This window comes from Salvelinus sp. IW2-2015, linkage group LG26 (genome assembly GCF_002910315.2).
Source record: "Salvelinus sp. IW2-2015 linkage group LG26, ASM291031v2, whole genome shotgun sequence".
NCBI lineage: Eukaryota > Metazoa > Chordata > Actinopteri > Salmoniformes > Salmonidae > Salvelinus > Salvelinus sp. IW2-2015.
The window spans coordinates 3,471,304-3,493,873 of NC_036866.1; the positions used below are offsets into that span (position 1 = coordinate 3,471,304).

Sequence of the window (22,570 nt, forward strand, 5' to 3'; positions counted from 1 at the left end):
CAGGCCTGTTAGCACACTGTCCATACACTCCCACAGGCCCGTTTACACACTGTCCATACACTCCCACAGCCCGTTTACACACTGTCCATACACTTCACTACAGGCCAGTTACACACTGTCCACATACACTCCCCACAGGCCCGTTTACACACTGTCCATACACTCCCCACAGGCCCGTTTACACACTGTCCTCCATACACTCCCCACAGGCCTGTTAACACACTGTCCCATACACTTCCTACAGGCCTGTTAACACACTGTCCCATACACTTCCTACAGGCCTGTTAACACTGTCCCATACACTCCCTACAGGCCTGTTAACACACTGTCCCATACACTCCCTACAGGCCTGTTAACACAGCTGTCCATACACTCCTCAAGGCCTGTTAACACACTGTCCCCATAGCACTCCCACAGGCCTGTTAACACACTGTCCCATACACTCCCAACAGGCCTGTTAACACACACTGTCCCATACACTCCCCACAGGCCCGTTTACACACTGTCCATACACTCCCCACTAGGCCCGTTTACACACTGTCCCATACACTCCTCAGGCCAGTTAACACACTGTCCCATACACTCCCACAGGCCCGTTACACACTGTCCCATACACTCCCACAGGCCGTTTACACACTGTCCCATACACTCCCTACAGGCAGTTAACACACTGTCCCATACACTCCCCATACAGGCCTGTTAACACACTGTCCCATACACTTTCCCTACAGGCCTGTTAACACACTGTCCCATACACTCCTACAGGCCGTTAACACACTGTCCCATACACTCCCCACAAGGCCTGTTAACACACTGTCCCATACACTCCCCACAGGCCCGTTTACACACTCCTCCGGCCGTTACAACTGTCCCATACACTCCCTACAGGCCAGTAGTTAACGACACTTGTCCCATACACCTTCCTACAGGCCTGTTCACACTGTCCCATACACTCCTACAGGCCCTGTTAACACACTGTCCCATATCACTCCCACAGCCCGTTTACACATGTCCCATACACTCCCAACAGGCCCGTTAACACACTGTCCCATACACTTCCTACAGGCCCAGTTAACACACTGTCCCATACACTTCCTACAGGCCAGTTAACACACTGTCCCATAACTCCACAGGCCTGTTAACACACTGCCCCATACACTCCCTACAGGCCAGTTAAACACACTGTCCATACAACTCCCCAACAGGCCTGTTAACACACTGTTCCCATACACTCCCCACAGGCCCGTTTAACACACTGTCCCATACACTCCCCACAAGGCCCGTTTACACACTGTCCCATACACTTCCTACAGGCCAGTTAACAACTGTCCCATACACTCCAACAGGCCCAGTTTAACACACTGTCCCATAACTCCCAACAGGCCCAGTTTAACACACTGTCCCATACACTCCCCACAGGCCTGTTAACACACTGTCCCCATACACTCCCTACAGGCCTGTTAACACACTGTCCCATACACTCCCTCACAGGCCCAGTTAACACACTGTCCCATACACTCCCCACAGGCCTGTTAAACACTGTCCCAATACACTCCCCACAGGCCCGTTTACACACTGTCCCATACACTCCCCACAGGCCGTTTACACACTGTCCCATACACTTCCTACAGGCCCAGTTAACACACGTCCATACACTCCCAACAGGCCTGTTAACACACTGTCCCATACACTCCCAACAGGCCTGTTAACACACTGTCCCATACATCCCCACAGGCCCAGTTAACACACTGTCCCATACACTCCCCACAGGCCTGTTAAACACACTGTCCCATACACTCCCAACAGGCCTGTTAACCACACTGTCCCATACACTCCCCACAGGCCTGTTAACACACTGTCCCATACACTCCCTACAGGCCTGTTAACACACTGTCCCATACACTCCCACAAGGCCTGTTAACAACTGTCCCATACACTTCTACAGGCCCAGTTACATACTGTCCCATACACTCCCCACAGGCCCGTTTACACACTGTCCCATACACTCCCCACAGGCCCGTTTACAACACTGTCCCATACACTTCCTACCAGGCCTGTTAACACACTGTCCCATACACTCCCAACAGGCCCCAGTTTAACAACACTGTCCCATACACTCCCTACAGGCCAGTTAACACACTGTCCCATAACACTCCCCTACAGGCCTGTTAACAACTGTCCCATACACTCCCACAGGCCTGTTAACACACTGTCCCATACACCCCCACACGGCTGTTAACACACTGTCCCATACACTCCCCACAGGCCCAGTTAACACACTGTCCCATACACTCCCCACAGGCCCGTTCACACACTGTCCCATACACTCCCCACAGGCCCGTTTACACACTGCGGTTTCCAGGGAATGTTTGCTAAATGGCAGCTCGGTAGTCGGTACTAAACGACGCTAGTGTTGCGTGGGTGCTACTACCCTTGAGAAAGCAGAGGTATATTTTTATTTTCTTGGTAAGCTGCCTCGAAATGTTTCCATAATTAGCTTGTCTGTCCATATGATTTAAATGGTTAAGGAGCAAGGCACCATGTTTCATACGGCCCTTGACACTGCAGCATTAGAGAGCATGGCTCCATTCAACATGGCACTCTATTTTCCCATATAGTGCACTACTTTTGACCAGGGCCCTATGGGTAGTGCACAAAGTAGTGTACTATAAAGGCACTAGGGTGCCATTTGGGACAGGACCCATATCTGAGTGGATTTGGTCCAATGAGGCCCATTACCTCAGAGGGAGATCCTAGAACACATGCTAGTGTTCTACAATAGGCCTGGTCAGGCCCCCCCCATCCATCCATCCTTCAGAGAGCTGGGGAACGTGCCAGGACGATACACCCTGAACACAGAACCGGCTCCATCCATGTCTTAGTAAACTGATCTGGCCTACTGGCGAGGTAAAACTGATTAAGCATTTGGATGGGACACAATTATGACACAGCTGTTGCATTATGTTAGAGTTAAAGCCTGTCAACTTCCTCCCCAGTCGACCAGGTTTCCAAGACAAAACCGGGATTAAATGTTAAGGATATTACTACCACATAATATTGCATTCCAGACAAATGTAATTAGAGTGTATTGCATGTAGTGGATTGTCCATACTTTGATACCTGGTTACACAGTCTGAGAAAGGGTACAGTAGCTGTTCCAGTCTGAGACAGGGTAACGAGACAGGGTAGCTGTTCCAGTCTGAGACAGGGTAAAGAGACAGGGTAGCTGTTCCAGTCTGAGACAGAGTAGCTGTTCCAGTCCGAGAAGGTAACGAGACAGGTAGCTGTTTCCAGTCTGAAGACAGGGTAGCTGTTTCCAGTCTGAGACAGGGTAACGAGACAGGGTAGCTGTTCCAGTCTGAGACAAGAGTAGCTGTTCCAGTCTGAGACAGGGTAACGAGACAGGGTAGCTGTTCCAGTCTGAGACAGGTAGCTGTTCCAGTCGTGAGACAGGGTAACGAGACAGGGTAGATGTTCAGTCTTAGACAGGTGCTGTTCCAGTTCTGAGACAGGGTAGCTGTTCCAGTCTGAGACAGGGTAGATGTTCCAGTCTGAGACAGGGTAGCTGTTCCAGTCTGAGACAGGGTAACGAGACAGGGTAGCTGTTCCAGTCTGAGACAGGGCCTTATATTTGTTCCCATTGTGGCTTCATAACCTTGATGTGGTGGTAATGATAGTTAGAAACATCACAATGGCATCAATTATTATTTAGATCATATCCAAATTCTACATATGAAGAGAGAGAGAGAGAGAGAAAAATATATGCATAGGGAAATATATACAGTAATATATATATATATATATATATTTATATATAATATATATAGAGAGAGAGAGAGAGAGAGAGAAAATATATATACAAAGGGAAATATATACAGTAATATATATATATATATATATAATATAATTGAGAGAGAGAGAGAGAGAGAGGCAGAGAGAGAGAGAGAAGAAAATATATACAAAGGGAAATATATACAGTAATATATAGAGAGAGAGAGAGCGAGAGAGAGAGAGAGAGCGAAAAAATATACAAAGGAAATTTATACAGTTATATATAGAGAGAGGAGCGAGAGAGAAATATATGCAAAGGGAAATATATACAGTATATATATATATATATATAGAGAGAGAGAGAGATAGAGAAAAATATATACAAAGGGAAATATATACAGTATATATATATATAGGAGAGAGAGAGAGATTAGAGAGAGAGAAAAAATATACAAAGGGAAATATAATACAGATATATATATATATATATATGAGAAGAGAGAGAGAGAAGAGAGAGAGAGAAGAGAGAGGAGAGAGAGAGAGAGAGAGAGAGAGAGAGAGAGAGAGAGAGAGAGAGAGAGAGAGAAGAGAGAGAGAGAGAGAGAGAGAGAGAGAGAGAGGAGAGAGAAGAGAGAGAGAGAGAGAGAGAGAGAGAGAGAGAGAGAGAGAGAGAGAGAGAGAGAGAGAGAGAGAGAGAGAGAAGAGAGAGAGAGAGAGAGAGAGAGAGAGAGATGAGAGAGAGAGAAGAGAGAGAGAGAGAGAGAGAGAGAGAGAGAGAGAGAGAGAGAGAAATGAGGAGGGGAGAGAGAGAGAGATGACTGGATTGCATTACTGTTAAGAGATTGACTGGAAAACCTTTATGGCCTGAAAAGAACTTGGCCTGGCCTAGTCGACAAGAAAAACAAGCAAGCTCTATCTTTGTCCATGCCAAAACATCACTCTCAGACCATTTCTGCCAGCAGCATCATCATACTAATATATGTATCGCATCATCAGCCTCATCTCTCTCTCTCCCCTATTGCCTCTGAGTGTACAAGTAGAACTGTACAGAGCTTTCCCTCACCTTCTCCTCTAGTGTAGCGTGTTTGTCTCAGACCTACAGACCTGGCTGCCTGGGTTAAAGGACTGAATCATACGTCTTCATTGCAGGTAGCTGCTACCGGGCCAGAGTCCAGGCCTCTGAAAGATTGTGCCGGCTGAGCAGTCCAGACAGGCCATAGTGTCAGCGGCTCGTACTGGTACAAACACATTAATATCAACGTCAGTCGCCACCCACGCCCTGCGTCCAGACAGCTCCGGTTTCAGGACAGCGTTCAGAGGAAAAGTCGGGTCATGTGCAGAACCTCAGTTTTAATTAGCTAATGGCACTGGTCGTTTCATCTCCTGCGTCGGAGCTGATCCATTTACCCGGAGAAAACACAACGCCATCTTGGCAACGGATGCCGCTGTATGTCTCACCGTCTGCTTCTGGGGGATTTGGCCTCTCTTCCAAAAATCTGTCAAATAAATCTAAATATATATATATGTTTGCTGGTTTCACACCCATGAAAAAAAATATAAATTCCATGATCTATGCTTTTTTTCCCAGCAGGACGCTGGCTGGCTGCAGTCAGTTTTCCTTCAGCCTGTGGTGGTGTGTGTTTAGAGAGTGGCTTCATTAGCAGGTGAGGTGGCGGCCGGGGTGTGTTTTATCATTATGCCGTGGGTGGCTCAGTGCAACTCAGAGTTCTCAATCATTCTCAAGAATAAAACCAAAACTTTATTCCATTGTGGAGAGAGGGTAGAATACCAAATGTGTTCTTAAAGTAAAATGGGGTAACAGTATTTTACGGTTTAAAGAAATGATCAGGTATTTACTTGAAAGTACGTGGTAAAATGGTCATTACATTTGCACTAATTTCTTTTCAGGCGGTACTGATGGCCATATCCAATATCTTTCAATATATTAGGAGTAAAATTAACCATATCTTCTATTTTATCCTGGAAATGTATCAAATTAAGGGGCACATGTCCCCTCAGGTTCAGCTGGCATTACGGCTCTTGGCCCCGTTGTATAAAACATCAAGTTAATTTCCCCCTTATCTTTAACCTTAAAGTTTCCTTAACTTTAAATTAGTTGCACAAAACCTTTTAAGGTGTATTTCCTCCTTAAATTAAGTGGAAAAAGTTAAGGGTGCCCATGAGGTCTCTTAAGTGCTTCACTCAGTATGGATATCAATGTAAACAGCATTTGTGGAGGTGAATGTTGCTGTTCTCTGCCCTGGAAAACATCCATCAGCTAGCTAGCTACTTAGCTAAATAATGTAAGGTGCATAATCCATGGCTACAAAGCTGCTGGCTAGCTAGTTACCTACTCTGTAAGTTCGCTTGACCTAATAGAAAATTATATAAACAAGTTGAGAAAAAAGTAACTAAAAGAAACGGGTTTTATTATCTTATGAATCAATTTGTTTCTCCTCTTCAATGTACAAGTTCTATTTTGCAATACATTTATTTTGCAATAAATGCGATCTCTTTGATGGGATGTTCAGTCAGTGAAACAGGTCATCTCCATAGTAACCAGAGACTTTTTTCTGCCATACATTCCTATGAACTACTGTAAAAAAATCCTTAAATTATGCCCGTACCTAAGGAAATGTTAGAAGGGTTCTATGCAACACCGTTAAACAATTCCCATAAGTAAGGGAAAATTATTCCTTAAGGTAAACCCTTAATGGAAACATTTAAGATGTTTTATGGTCTTAACAGGCACTCAAAAGCCTCCACACGACTGAAAACCAATGATGAAAGAAACACACAGGGTTTAAGATTAAAGAGTATATCACCCCAATGAATTCTACTATCTAAAGCTAACACGACTCAACTTCTCACGTCACTGAAAAACGTGAGGGCGCACATGCAAATCCTTCAACAGGTCTTCTCAACATTCCCATTGTTCATTATTGGGCAATACCTACAATGGACAGGATTTCAAAACAATTTCATACACTGTATCCATTCAGGTAATCTGAAGAGCCTTGAAGAGAGTGTCTCTCAATTTCTATATTATATAGGGATTCCACAGTTTAATTAATATTTGTCTGAACTTCAGGGTACGGAGTGGAGCGATCTGTCCGTGAGACATCAAATCCGCGGGACAGTCTCGATATAACCCACTAAGATATCAAAGCCTGTGACTATGTCAGGGCTCCGGTCGCTGGATATATTTTTAATATTTATGCAGACAAGAGAAAAAATGTCCTAAACTAAAACAACACTCTGAATTAGGCATGAAACACAACAGGATATTGCAGAGAGATTATGCAGTTTCTTTTTCACCCGTGCCTGCCCGACAACCATACCACAGCCCTGGGGCCTGCAGTAATTGGAGGGGGMGGAACTTAAAAAGTACCTCTAAAAGTTTAGAGAGCTTTACAAGTGCTCTGAACTCGATGGTTACAGATGGAGCTGCAATTTTATGTGGGTCAGCATTAAACATAGCCAGGTACGGACAGTGACAAGCGAGAGGTTGGAGTACAACTTTGTGTTGTGATAATGACTTGTTCCAGCCAAGACACCGCATGAAACAAACGCTGTACAGCTGGAGGTACAGGAGGAGGCTGGAGGAGGTGGAGGACCTGGAAGAGGCTGGAGGAGGTGGAGGAAGCTGGAGGAGGCTGGAGGAGGTGGAGGAAGCTGGAAGACCTGGAAGAGGCTGGAGGAGGCTGGAGGAGGCTGGTGGAGGAGGTGGAGGAAGCTGGAGGAGGCTGGGGGACCTGGAAGAGGCTGGAGGAGGCTGGAGGAGGCTGGTGGAGGCTGGAGGAAGCTGGAGGAGGCTGGGGGACCTGGAAGAGACTGGAGGAGGCTGGAGGACCTGGAAGAGGCTGGAGGACCTGGAAGAGGCTGGAGGAGACTGGAGGAGACTGGAGGAGGCTGGAGGCGGCGGAGGAGACTGGAGGAGGCGATGGAGGAGGCTGAAGGAGGCTGGAGGCAAGGGGAGTGTTATGCTTGGATTTGAGCACAGCTCAAAGCTGTGAGCACTCACTGGAATCTGCCGCTGGAAAAACAATAAGGGGATTAGCTGGGTTTTCTGGAGAGTTTGGTCCTAAATGGAAACGTCTCATCTGTTTCCTCTGTGTGAATAGCTGGAATTCCTAAATGCCTTTGTCTATTGCCTGAGTGTATCAAACACAACAGGCATCATTCAAACGTTCTTGACTACAGTGGGCACAGACGCATAAGAACTAAATAAGGACTTCAGAGGGATTGGGTTGAGACACTACGACATATACACCAACACATATTGTACGTGTAAAAGCACACACACTACATATGTATAGCCCACATTTGTGACATATTATGGCAGCGAACTATTTCCATAGTATTGCACATGTATAACCACACACCCATTTGCAAACACAAACTCATCACCTCAGAGACATGCAAAACACGTGCACACTTTCTTCCACTTTCTCTAAGACTTTCTGTAGACCTCTACATCTAAATACATTGCTCATTAGAAGTGTTTATCCAAACCTGAATACATTTCACATTTCTGTTTCTGTTTAGTTTGAGAACTGAGTGTTACAATCCAACATGGATGGAATCAATACTGCCTATTGTAGGGGTTAACAGGAATTCATGTACGTATGACTAGGCTGTGTGTGTGTCTGTGTTTGTGTGTGTGCCTGTGTGTGTTTGAGGCCTTTCTGAGTTCTGAGTGATTGGGAGGCTGGGTTGTGTAGCGTGGGCACACACACACACACACACACACACACACACACACACACACACACACAGCCTCCCATCCCGAGACAGTTCAGCGCCAAATTGTTTAGCATCTGGTAAGCATCTCCCTAGACACACACACCTACACACACACACACACCTACACACACACACACACATTAATACAGTACCTTCAGTAAGTATTCTTACCCCTTGACTTATTCCACATGTTGTTGTATTACAGCCTGAATACAAAATGGATCAAATGTATTTATTTTCTCAACCATCTACACATAATACTCCATAATGAACAAAGTGAAAACATATTTGAAGAAATGTTCGCAAATTTATTGAAAATGAAACACAGAAATATCTAATTTACATAAGTATTCACACCCCTGAGTCAATGCATGTTAGAATCACGTTTGGCAGCTATTACAGCTGTGCGTCTTCCTGTGTAAGTCTCTAAGAGCTTATCATACCTGGATTATTATTTTACGTTTGCCATAACAAAGGGCTTTTCAGTTTTTATTAATTTGTATAAAATTCTGAAAACATAATTCCACTTTGACATTATGGGGTATTGCGTGTTGGCCAGTGACACCAAATCTCAATGAAATCCATTTTAAATTCAGGCTGTAACACAACAAAATGTTGGAAAAGTAAAGGGCAGTGAATACTTTCTGAAGGCCCTGTACACATGTATACAGTACAAACACACATACAGACACACATAAACATACAGTCCGCCTGTTTCCCTTCCGGTTCTAGGTGTCACCAAACGGACATCAGTGACAGAGTTTGAGACACACCCAGTGTCCAGCAGCAAGAGCAGTCCAGATAAAATGTATACACCAAAAAAAAGAAACAAGTGCAGGACCAAAACACAGTGAATTATTCCCAGAACTTCCTAGAATTCCCAGAATTCACTTGAAAGATCACTGTGATGCTATATACAGTACAGAGCTGAGAGAAGATTCACAACCGGAGCACATTTTCAGCTACAACATGTACACACACACACTAATGCATGATGTCTCTGATGAACTTACAAGGCTCACTATAAATTCACTACTCTATGAGTTAATATAAACATTCCCATTAGATGTAGCTAACAATGTATTGCAGTGGTAAGTGTTAATTGACTAACTGATTTACACTAAACTGAATTTAATTTAACACTTAATTTTAACACTCACCATTTTTCACACTTTCACAGCCAGTAAATTAAACCAAATAATTTAAAAACAAATATCGGCTGATATTTCATAAAAATAAAGATACAACAGGTGTTTTTGTGGTATTAGGCTATGAGCATATTGCACAGTAATAATTATGTTTTGGACGGTTTTCTTAAAATGAAGAATAACATTTCTGACAAGGGTTGTGAAACTCTGAATTGAGCAAGATGAGAGATTTTAGAGGACATCCCTCTGCTCCATAGCCTTTTCTTCCACTAGACTACTACATATTTCCCTGTGTTTGGTCTGGATAAAACGTCCATTCACTTAATACTTGTGGGACATCTAAAAATGCCAACCTCCCATTTAAAGGGATTAAGTGTATGCATTGTTTGGTTATGTTAACCAGATGTGTTGGTTTTTCATGATCTGAATCCCTTCTTAAAAAACATTGAGCTAGTGAAAATAAACATGACTTCGCCCCCTACACAGATTGGGGACTAATTGTGTATTTGGACTAAAATGTTCTTAAGGTTAGAGGGCTTTTTCCATTTGCTAAGAGATGCCAGGGAGTGACAGTTTGACATTGATTAGTGTGTTGAGAGTGGAGATGGAGAGTTTTACCTGTAAAGAATACAACCACACAGCTATTTATACAGCGACGAGCTATACGGCTCCCATTATAACAACGCTTTTCTTCAATGGAAGACGTGTCTWTGAAACATTCTGCTAAAAAAATACTGTTACTACAAATGTATCCATTTTKAATAAAAAACATTTCTTAATTTATAATGAAAAATAATCTGGAATGAAAAATAATCAGTCTTGCTCTTTGAAACAGTGCATCCTGAATGTCCAAACAACAGTCTCTAAAGGTATTCAAATTGTCTTTACAGCAACCCATCTAACATCTATCACTAACCCTAACTGTACTGGCCCAGCAACTGTGTTCGAAACAAACAAATGGGACATTTTAGGTTGGCCATAAACCAATTTCTATGAAGTACCAAATAAGATCCAAGTTAGGGACTACTGTGACATCAATGCCATCCAGAAAAGACTCCACCTTCATGTTTTACACATGTACACAGCAGCTCCTAAATGTATGTTTAAATAAAATCTCTCTTGGCTTGCTCTGTGGAAACTAGAAATGGCCTATGGATGGATACTGTCAAACTGGGTCCTGGTTGCACCAGCTGGGTTCAATTTCATACAGTAAATATACTGTGGTCACTGAAATGGAACCTATAATGGACCATAAAAATGGCTTTGATTGGCTCTATTCAGAAGAGTGGGCTGTGAACAACATTCACCACTGACACCGGCTTGGTTCTGGGCTCAGCTGGTGGGGAATTACTAGAATGGAATGGGTACACTCAATATGGCCGCCGGCCCAGACATCATAGAACTTTGACTTGAATGGTGATTCTAGTGATTATATATCTATGGTGGGGAGAGGGACTCACCATACACTTGTTAGGCTTCTCTCCCGAGTGGACTCTCATGTGGATGAGGAGTTTGTAGCGGGCATTGAAGGGCTTGTAGCGGCGAATGCAGCTGGCCCAGAAGCAGGTGAAGTCCTCCCCTTTGCGCTGGTCAATGTGCACCTTCTCGATGTGCCTCACCAGCTCCTCCTGCTGCTCGTACGTCGCGCTGCAGTCAATCCAGCGGCACACCTGCTTGTCGCTGAGCGGCCCACCGTCCTCACCCTCAGCAGAGCCCGAGGTCTTGGGTCCTGGAAGGATGGAGGAAGATACAGTCTGGTTCTGGTTCTGGAGGTGCAGCAGGCCCCCCGGGCTGGGGCCCCCGTACTGGTGCAGGTGGTAGGGCGGGGGCATGGAGGGCAGTGGGGGGGCTGGGTGGTGGGTGTGGGGGTGAGGGCGGAGGTGGCTGGCCGCAGCACGGCCAGTCAGGTGGTGGTGATGGTGGTAGTGGTGCTGAAAGAGCTCCTCCTCGCTGGGGGAGAAGTCGTCCAGGGGCTCCTGTTTCAGAGCTCCACAGCCGGCTCTCTGACAGCCCCCCTCCAGCAGAGACACGTCCCCAAGCAGCCCTCCTGTCATCAGGGTCCCGCTCATCAGCAGCCCAAGCCCCTCAGAGCCTCCTCCTGCTCCACCTCCACCCCCAGGCCCCGGCTGCATGGAGCCAGGCCCCTCACACAGGCCCTGGGTCTGCTGCTCCGGCTCCAGAGATGACACAGAGGAGGAGGAGGACGACGAGGAGAGGGACAGCAGGCAGGCGGCAGGTGAGGGTAGCTGACAGCTCTCTCGCAAGGTGGTCTGCTGGGGGCTGCTGCACTGCTGGGGGGGCAGGGGCTTGCGGGGGGCAGCCCGGAAGGAGAAGCCGCCGCTGGGCTGGGGTGAGGGGTTCGTCCGGAGCCCGTTGACGCAGGCCACCACGGACATCTGGGAGGAGCAGATGATGGCGGTGATATCGATCCCCTCAGTGGCAGTGACGACGGCGTTCGCTAAGGCATTAGCGTTGCTGCTGGCAGCGGCGGACTGGGAGGCCAGCGACAGGCAGCGTCTCTTCAGGCTGCTATTGGTGAGCAGCCGTGCTGAATGACGGGAGCCACCCTGGGACAAAGACAGTGGGGAGGAGTCATCTTCATTATTAAAAGAGTACGCCGCATCCACCGACAGAGCACTGCCTAAGTTACCGCCGCTGCTTCCACCACTGAGAGGACCCTCCATCTCCTCCCGCCGGACCCCAATGCCTCCCGTGCCACTCTGGAAGCCACCCTGGCTGGTGGTGGGGACCCCCAGTCCCAGGGAGATCTTGTAGCCCATGGAAGCCTCCTGTTTGATGGGGTAGGGGAGAGGAAATGCCCTGGCTGCGTTGGAGGTGCCGCAGCCTGGGCCGGGCGAGGCCAGGGATCTCTGGAAGGCAGAGGACCTGTAGAGGGGAAAAACACATGGCAGGGAATCTGAGCAGAGTGAGGCTATTAGGACAACACTGGAGAGTATGTGAGCACTATTAGCCACCCGCTATTGATAGATAAAGGCCACGGCTGTCTGGGTCCTGCCAAGTCATCCTTCCCACAGGCTGCAGCTTTCAGACCCCGTACAACAACAGGGCTGTGAGATTTAGACCTGGCCTAGAGGGATCGCTACCTCTCTTTCTGCTACCTCACTCTCTGTTACCCCTCTCTCTCTCTCTCTCTCTCTCTCCCTCTCTCTCTCTCTCTCTCTCTCTCTCTCTCTCTCTCTCTCTCTCTCTCTCTCTCTCGCTCCCTCTCTCCCTCTCTCCCTCTCTCTCTCTCTGTTTACAGAAATAACATATCCCGCCAGAGAGCTTAGATAGAACTGAAAGTCTCAGTCAGAGAGCCTAACAACCACATCTCACAGACAGTGAACTTTTCAGACTAGCAACCTAACAACCACATCTCACAGACAGTGAACTTTTCAGACTAGCAACCTAACAACCACATCTCACAGACAGTGAACTTTTCAGACTAGCAACCTGACAACCACATCTCACAGACAGTGAACTTTTCAGACTAGCAACCTAACAACCACATCTCACAGACAGTGAACATTTCAGACTAGCAACCTGACAACCACATCTCACAGACAGTSAACATTTCAGACTAGCAACCTAACAACCACATCTCACAGACAGTGAACTTTCACAGAGAAATTGGAATCAGTGGATCGATGCTACACAAACATTAGTTAGTGAATTTGGTGTCCTTTTCAAAACAGGGCAGCATCCACCAGAAACAGATGATCTGGGAGTGATTTCCTGAATAAATGAAGGGGGACCTTGAGCCCTGTGAGCAGTTATGAATGGGCATTTATGGCTAAGAATAGGAGAGCGGCAGATAGAGAGGACAGAGGGAGAGGCCATGGATGGGGCTTCTGTGTAACAAGTCTGACAGGCTTTGATGACACAAAGGGGTTAAACCTAACCCTACATGTTGGGATAAATAGGAGTCACCTGGTTAGTTGGCATAATGGCGGCCTGTGAAGGGTCAGCGTTGACAATACTGTGTATTATGGTGAGAATCTTGCCCCAGGTGAATGGGGAGCCAGGTCGTATTTCTCCATGTGTCGCTGTGATCTCCTACATAATCATTCAGTTCATTCATTATGGATTTTGTGCAAAGCTCTTGAGTGATGTGAGAAGGCCCCTCTTTCTCTCTCTTGTCTCCATGAAGGAATCGTCTTTGTCCTCCGTCTCTCTTCTTCTCTCTCTCTCTCTCTCTCTCTCTCTCTCTCTCTCTCTCTCTCTCTCTCTCTCTCTCTCTCTCTCTCTCTCTCTTCTCTTTCTCTCTCTTCTCTCTCTCTCTCTCTCTCTCTCTCTCTCTCTCTCTCGACGCACACTGGGAGAAAATTCTAACGCTAGCTGCCTGGCTGGATAAAGTCTGATTTTGCCGTAGTCAATAAAGAGTGAGAGAGAGAGCCCCCCCCCTTTTATTTCATGAGTGCTATTTCCTGTTTGGCTGTACTGATGGCATTCTGTGACAATGTGGGAGAATTGAATGTCTGTCCAGAAGCACTTTATGGTCCGCGTCCCAAAAGTTCCCTATATTGTGCACAATACTTTGGACCAGATCCCAATGGGCCCTGGTCAAAACTACTGCATAGGCAATAGGATGCCATTTGGGACACAATCTGTGTATGTGACTGTAGTCATAGAGGACAGAGAGTTGAAGGGGATGAGCCCATAACTGCAATGAGACTACACAGAGGTCAGAGAGAGTGATAGCAATCTGTTTCTGAGCTGAGAGTGTCAAGTAGAGTCAAGAGACAATCCCTATGACAGAATGTCACACAGTGGATACAATAACACAATCATTTTTAATCATTTCATTTGAAGGATAAATTATGCCGATTATTGTAGTCATCACCTGTGTAGGACTATCATCATCAACTTCATCTTTCAGAATGATGATGTCCTCTAGCAAGAGTAGGAATAAACGTAGCAGTGTTTTCACAGGATTACTGGTAATATTTCAGATGTCATGTCAAATAAATAATATGATCAACTGACGTGCTTCATCTGTTTCAGTCCCACCGTTCTCTGACTGTTCTAGTCTACTAGAGTGACAGAACCTGAGGTTCAGTGTTGTTCCCACCTGGCATCGGCATGCTGCTGCTGGCGGTCCTGCAGATGGAGGGCGTGTGTGGGTGTGGGCCGGTCACAGTGGACACTGTCGTAGTGACCCTCTGGACCTGGCTGGCACCCCGGTGGCACGGCCACACTCTTCCCACTCTGTCCACAGCGCATCAGTCTGCCCTCACTGCCCTGCAGATCTGACCCACTCTCCTTCTCTGGGCAGTAGGCACCGCTGCAACCACCGTTGACTGGAAAACACAACCGAGATAAGATAACGATTTATTCATATCATACTAATAATATATGCCATTTAGACAAAGCTTTTATCCAAAGCGACTAAGAGTCATGCATGCACACGTTTTCTTATGTGTGGCCCCAGCGGGAATCAAACCCACAATCCTGGCGGTGTTAATCCCAAGAGGAGAAATGTGTTTGCACAAGAAAATACATACACCAATAAATACACAATTATGATGACAATCGCAACACTGTAACCCTCAGAGTCACTCAAATAAACCAATATTTCTTCATCTCCAAAGGGGCCATCTCTGGAAGTTGGCTCAGTTAGCCTGTTTCGCTAATCTAACGACAGCACAGACAGATTAATAACTGCCATAAAGTGCAACAGATTTCCTCTGAGACGCTTCCGTCAGTGACATGTTGAAATTGCATTAGATTACAATGAATCTCTGGAGGTAAAATGGCTGGCTGTGAGTTTGTGGATCCGTTGATGTGTAGTGATTGTGTGCTCTTTGGTGAACTTTCAAAGATGATGACAGCAGTAATGATGCCAAAAGATTGACTTGTGTAAATCCATGTTGAACTGTGTAACACAATAACACTTCATAGTGTGGATGTCATAAATCCTGAATGGCTCCGTTTGGGATTTTGGGTTCAATTCCCGCTGGAGCCACCCATATGTAAAATGGATGCACGCATGACAAAGTTGCTTTGGATAAAAGACTATGGTAATGGAATGTGTTAGTACCGTATGGGAAAGCTAAACACAAGCTAACAATTAGCAAATGATTTGCATTGATGAATGTTCCAAATGCTCGTGCTTGACTATTTGCTATTGAAGAAGCACTCAGTTAGCCCGCAGCTGGACATGCATGTACATCATTTTATTTGATGAGGGGGAATACGTTTCATTTACACACACTACACAAGGATTTTGTATTCATATTCTGAGAGATATTTTGCTGCACCACTAGCATAAACAAGCTATATTTAGCAGGAATATATATATTTTTTGCTTTTAGTTGGTCTAACAAACTGATTCCATAAAACATATGAAAATGTGAATAGAAATCTGAAATGCGACACATGAAAGTGAGCGAAGGGGGGTTGTGTATGGGGAAATATTTGCAGAAGGAAAGACGATACCCCCGATACTCATTCGTGTGTAGGCGGCCACATGTCCCTGCTCTAACCTCCCTAACTCAATTTCTCAAATTCAATTTGCTCATAATGATGTTATTGACAATGTTATCCCCATGACATATTATTGATAAAGGCAGCCAAACACTTCCTGATATAAGAGAATAAAAGGAAGAAGGGATGGAGAAGAAGGGCAAGGGGAAGGAGGGGGGATAGAGACAGAGGAAGAGAAAACAGAAAGACATAAGAATGAAGACAGCAGTAAAGCAACGAGCAAGGAGAGAGATAAAAACAAGATGTGTTTATGAGGGAGGGAGGGAGGGAGGGAGGGAGGGAAAGAGGAAGTGAAGAAGAGCAAGAAATATAAAAAAGAAGTGAGCTCCCAATGGTGCATTCGGCTGCACGTATCACACTCTGAAGAGCCTTGCGGTCCACGGCGGTGGCATTGCATACCAGGCTGTGATGCGTCCCAACAGTATGCTCTCGATGGTGCTCCTGTAAACCACTGTGACGGTGGTTTACCCTCCCGCGAGGGTTAACACGTTTGAATGACTTACATTCGTCCTCAGTGGAGACGGTCAGTATGTAGCCCACGTTGAGGTGGATATGCACAGAAAGAGAAAAGACACAAAGGAAACTTTTGATTATGAAATTGGCCCCCCAACTCCCAAATGTTCACTATGTCTGCTGAATGAGGTAAGAACATTCCTCCATGTGATGTGGGAGTGCCGTGCAGTTAACTGCTTCTGGGACAAAGATCAACTATTTATTTAGAAGTGTATGAATGTAAATATTCAATGCTTTACATCTATTATGTTACTTCACAATGATAGCTCCTCGAATCTCTCAATCAATCAGAGACGATTACTGTTGGCAGGCAGCACTGTCGCAAAAAAAACATGTTAGAAGTTATAACATTATAATAATCGACAGAGAGAATGAATGGTGCTAGTCAAGGAACAATTAAGGCCTGGACAAATACACTTGACTCTGTAAAGAATAATCTCAGCTAAAGCCCAACACATACATAGAAACAAAATACAGTATAGCTATACCTATWTTTTATTGTTTGGAGTGATGGAGACATGTTGACTGGATAGGGGTTGGCGGTGGAGGCCACTTTTTCCTGTTTATTTTCCTTTTTACATACTACATGTTATATTACTTTTTACTATTAAATGTTTGATGTTCTCTTGGCAGACCAAAGTTACAACAGAAAAAGATATATGGAAAATTATACATGAAAATGTGATATGACCCAAATATATGCAGATAGGAAAAGAGAGACAGGTAATGAATAGAGCGAGAGAGAGAGAATGAGAGAGAGAGAGAGACTAAGGGAGAGATGGAGAAAGTCAGGTAAACACTGCAGTGTCACTGAGGGACTATGGAAGGCATGCTGGTTTCATTCAGAGCCATAAACAGAAGGAAATAACTATTTCAGCTCTGCTCTGTTTTCAAGGAATACAAATGGTTCTGTTTAATAAGTCCTGGATCGTCAGGCTATGTCGTATTTAAAAATATAAAAAAATTGGCTGGGCATTTCCACAGTGTTTGTAAAAACTTCAAGGCCTGTTGATCGATGGCCAAGTATTTCTTGCCTCATCTCTGTAATAAGAGTAATTCAATCAGGATGGCCAGTCGTGACATGAGTCAGGACAGAATCAACAAGAATTAGGATTAATGTATACTATGGCCTTGACTGTATATAACCTTTCACTTTTTACAGTCACACACTGGCGCACACATACAGTACAGGGCCTTCAGAAAGTATTAACCCTCACCCCTTGCCTTTTTCCACATTTTGTTGTGTTACAGCCTGAATTTGAAATTGATTAAATTGAGATGTTTTGTTACTGGCCTACACACAATACCCCATAATGTCAAAGTGGAATTATATTTGTAGAATCTTTTTCAAATTAATAAAAAAAATCTAAAGCTTAAATGTTTTGAGTCAATAAGTACTCAACCCCTTTGTTATGACAAGTCTAAATAAATTCAGTAGGGAAAATGTGCTTAACAAGTCACTTAAATAGTTTCATGGACTCTGTGTGCAATAATAGTGTTTAACATGATTTTTGAAAGCCTACCTCATATCTGTACCCCACACACAATTGTCTGTAAGGTCCTTAAGTCGAGCAGTGAATTTTAAACACAGATTCAACCACAAAGACCAGGAACATTTTCCAATGCCTCGCAAAGAAGAGCACCTATTGGTAGATGGGTAAAAATAAAAACGCAGATATTGAATATCCGTTTAAGCATGGTGAAGTTGTTAATTGCACTTTGGATGATGTATCAATACACCCAGTCACTACAAAAATACAGGCATCCTTCCTAACTCAGATGCCGGAGAGGAAGGAAACAGCTCAGGGATTTCACCATGAGGCTAATGGTGACTTTAAAAAAGTGACAGAGTTTAATGGCTATGATAGGAGAACACTGGCGATGGATCAACAACATTGTGGTTACTCCACAATACTAACCTAAATGACAGAGTGAAAAGAAGGAAACCTGTACAGAATACAAATATTCCAAAACATGCATCCTGTTTGCAACAAGGCACTAAAGTAATGCTGTCCTGAATACAAAGTGTTATATTTGGGGCAAATCCAATACAACACATTACTGAGTACCCCTCTCCATATTTGCAAGCATAGTGGTGGCTGCATCATGTTATGGGTATGCTTGGAATTGTTAAAGGAAAAAATGATCTTTTGGTATTTGTTTCATTAGTCCCAAAATGTTTTGTTTGTCAACAATCAAGTTTTCAAGATATGTAACTTTTAAAAAATTCTGAAATCATCCCCGTATGATGCATTTTGCATCATATGATCCTAAGTCACCTATATTTTTTCAAACATCAAAAAAAGAAGAAAATGTACTTACTTTAAAATGGAGAAAGCCTCTATGGCGTTGACCATGCTGTCCCACACGCCATAATGGCAGAGATACAATGTTGTGATCTCTATACAACCCTATGAGAGATACTTATCTCTACGAAGGAGAGGATGAGATGAGGAATATGGTTCTGGATCAAGAAATAGTGATGTACAATTATGAAGGAGATGTTGTAGTAGGCAGTGGTGGAAAAGGCCTCAATTGTCATACTTTATTAAAAGTGTCGATACCTTATTAATATAAAGTTACTCAAATAAAAGTAAAAGTCACCCAGTAAAATACTACTTGAGTAAAAGTCTAAAGGTATTTGGTTCTAAATATACTTAAGTATCAAAAGTAAATGTAATTTATCAAATATACTTGGGGCGGCAGGTAGCCTAGTGGTTAAAGCGTTGGACTAGTGACCGAAAGGTTGCAAGATGAATCCCCGAGCTGACAAGGTAAGAATCTGTTGCTCTGCCCCTGAACAAGGCAGTTAACCCACTGTTCCTAGGCTGTCATTGAAAATAAGAATTTGTTCTTAACTGACTTGCCTAGTTAAATAAAGGTAAAATAAAAAAAATACTTATGTATCAAAAGTAGAAGTATAAATCATTTCAAATTCCTTATTTTAAGCAAAGCAGACGGCACCATTTTCTTGTTTATTATGGATAGCCAGGGGTATACTCCAACACTCAGACATCATTTACAAAAGATGCATTTGTGTTTAGTGAGTCTGCCAGATCAGAGGCAGTAGGGATGACCAGGGATGTTCTCTTGATAACTGTAAATTGGAACATTTTCCTGTCCTGTTAGGCATTCAAAATGTAACGAGTACTTTTGGGTGGCAGGAAAATGTAAGGAGTAAAAAGTACATTATTTTCTTTCGGAATGTAGTGAAGAAAAACTAAAAGTTCTAAAAAATATAAATAGTAAAGTAAAGTACAGATACCCTAAATAACTACTTAATTAAGTTGTACTTTAAAGTATTTTTTACTTAAGTACTTTACACCACTGGTAGTAGCAGGAGAGGGACACTGGTCATTAGGGGAAAGAGAAGACACACTGTTTATGCTAGTTTAGAGCTAGGAGCTGACCAGGGTATGTCATCGTACTGGTTATGCTAGTTTAGAGCTAGGAGCTAGGAGCTGACCAGGGTATGTCATCGTACTGGTTATGCCTAGGTTTAGAGCTAGGCAGCTAGAGGCCAGGGTATGTCATCGTACTGGTTTTGCTAGTTTTAAGAGCTAGGAGCTAGGAGCTGACCAGGATTGTCATCGTACTGGTTATGCTAGTTTGTAGAGCTAGAGCTAGGCAGCTGAGCCAGAGGTTATGTCATCGTACTGGTTATGCTAGTTTAGAGCTAGGAGCTAGGAGCTGACCAGGGTATGTCATCGTACTGGTTATGCTAGTTTAGAGCTAGAGCTAGGAGTGACCAGGGTATGTCATCGTACTGGTTATGCTAGTTTAGAAGCTAGGAGCTAGGAAAGCTGGCCAGGGTATGTCATCGTTCTGGTTATGCTAGTTTAGACTAGGAAGCTACGGAGCTGGCCAGTTACGTCATCGTACTGGTTATGCTGTTTTAGAGCTAGGAGCTAGGGCTGGGCCAGGGTATTTGTCATCGTTACTTGGTTATTGCTAGTTTAGAGCTAGGAGCTAGGGAAGCTGACCAGGGTATGTCATCGTAACTGGTTGTTGCTAGTTTTAGAGCTAGGAGCTAGAGCTGACCCAGGGTATGTTCCATCGCTTACTGGTTATGCTAGTTTAGAGCTAGGAGCTAGGAGCTGGCCAGGGTATGTCATCGTACTGGTTATGCTAGTTTAGAGCTAGGAGCTGGCCAGGGTATGCCATCGTACTGGTTATACTAGTTTAGAGCTACACCAGGTCACATGTTCTAAAGGCCTGCACTACACCATATAACCAGTCTGTCCAGAACAGTCACTCTCGTTACAATAAAACCAATGTCACTTCCCTCTATACTGAAGACCTCTATAAGTCCTATATTCCATAAAACACCCAGACTGAACGCTCGGCTGGTTTAAAGCTTTGCTACAACAACTGAATCAGTCATGCTCAGGCTAGGGGGAAACGGGCTTCTCAACATATGGTGGCTTGGGAGGAAACCAACAGTAAATTCAGTTAATATTGAATGTGCCGTGGTAATTCAGCGTTGTTAGAATATCATTGTGTGTGTTAGGGCTGGTTTGCTCAGGAGCTGGAGACCAGGGAAAGCACCTGGGACCGGGGTGAAAAGGAAGACACACAGAGCCGGTGACAGAGATAGTGAGAGATGGAGGGAGAGGGAGAGAGATGTCCAATGATACGCTGACACAGTGATGGGAATATGCAGGGGTCAGGTCAGGTCCTGTGAGAGTGGTCACAGGTGGTGTCTAAAGAACCATTTTGTAGGCCCCTGTAGACGGGGCAATCTTTTTTAATTCTCTCCAAAGTATGAGTTGAAATGAACTCCATGATGTCAGTTGCATATTTATTTGTTTGTGTAAAAGTGGCGAGGTGTTTCATTGTTTTATTTTAGAACTGAAACAGGAAAAAAAAACAAATTTTTTGAAGGAATACTTTCAAATGTACTGTTGTTAAATTCATTACAGATACAGATACAGTATCTTATATTTCCGTCTTTTCAACGTAAAAACAATCAGTTGCAAAACAGATTGCACTTCTAGAGTAATATCTAACCACAGCCCCGGAGCAGAAAACGAGGCGGGTCATTCACTGCTCTGATAATGATATGCTGCGCACTTGCAAGCTTTCAGTGCCAAATAGAGGTGACAATCTCAGGGCCTGAGATCAGGGAGAGACTTGTTATAGGAGGCTGCCACAATCACCAGGGGCAACCATGCTGCTCTATCAAGAGCATGTACATATCCCATTCTCACAAACAACCACTGATGTCAGCATCCACAACCAGAGACAGATATGAGACACATCCCAGCAGAAGACAGATATGAGACAAAGCCCAGAAGAAGACAGAGATGAGGCAAAGCCCAGAAGAAGACAGAGATGAGGCAAAGCCCAGAAGAAGACAGCGATGAGGCAAAGCCCAGAAGAAGACAGATATGAGACAAAGCCCAAAAGAAAACAGCTTTGAGACAAAGCCCAGAAGAAGACAGATATGAGACAAAGCCCAAAATAACACAGATATGAGGAAAATCCCAGAAGAAGACAGATATGAGACAAAGCCCAGAAGAAGACAAATGAGGCAAAGCCTAGAAGAAGACAGATATGAGGCAAAGCCCAGAAGAAGATAGAGAAAAGGCAAAGCCCAGAGGAAGACAGAGAAGAGGCAAAGCCCAGAAGAAGACAGAGAAGAGGCAAAGCCCAGAAGAAGACAGAGAAGAGGCAAAGCCCAGAAGAAGACAGAGAAGAGGCAAAGCCCAGAAGAAGACAGAGATGAGGCAAAGCCCAGAAGWAGACAGAGAAGAGGCAAAGCCCAGAATAAGACAGAGATGAGGCAAAGCCTAGAAGAAGACAGATATGAGGCAAAGCCCAGAAGAAGACAGAGATTGAAGGCAAAAGCCCATAAGAATACAAGAGATGAGGGCAAAGCCACCAGAAAGAAGACATCTCCCTCT

General features: G+C 44.5%; 1 protein-coding gene across 1 annotated transcript in view; it reads right to left on the bottom strand.

Annotated features, from left to right (window-relative positions):
• The window catches only part of LOC111952982 (zinc finger protein GLIS1-like), a 150,797-nt gene that overhangs the window by 71,930 nt on the left and 56,297 nt on the right, over positions 1-22,570 (bottom strand). The window contains exons 3-4 of the mRNA XM_023972030.2: positions 14,737-14,965; positions 11,126-12,551 (exon numbers count right to left, since the gene is read on the bottom strand). Of these exons, the coding sequence (XP_023827798.1) occupies positions 11,126-12,551; positions 14,737-14,965 (1,655 nt within the window). The remainder of the gene's footprint in view (positions 1-11,125; positions 12,552-14,736; positions 14,966-22,570) is intronic.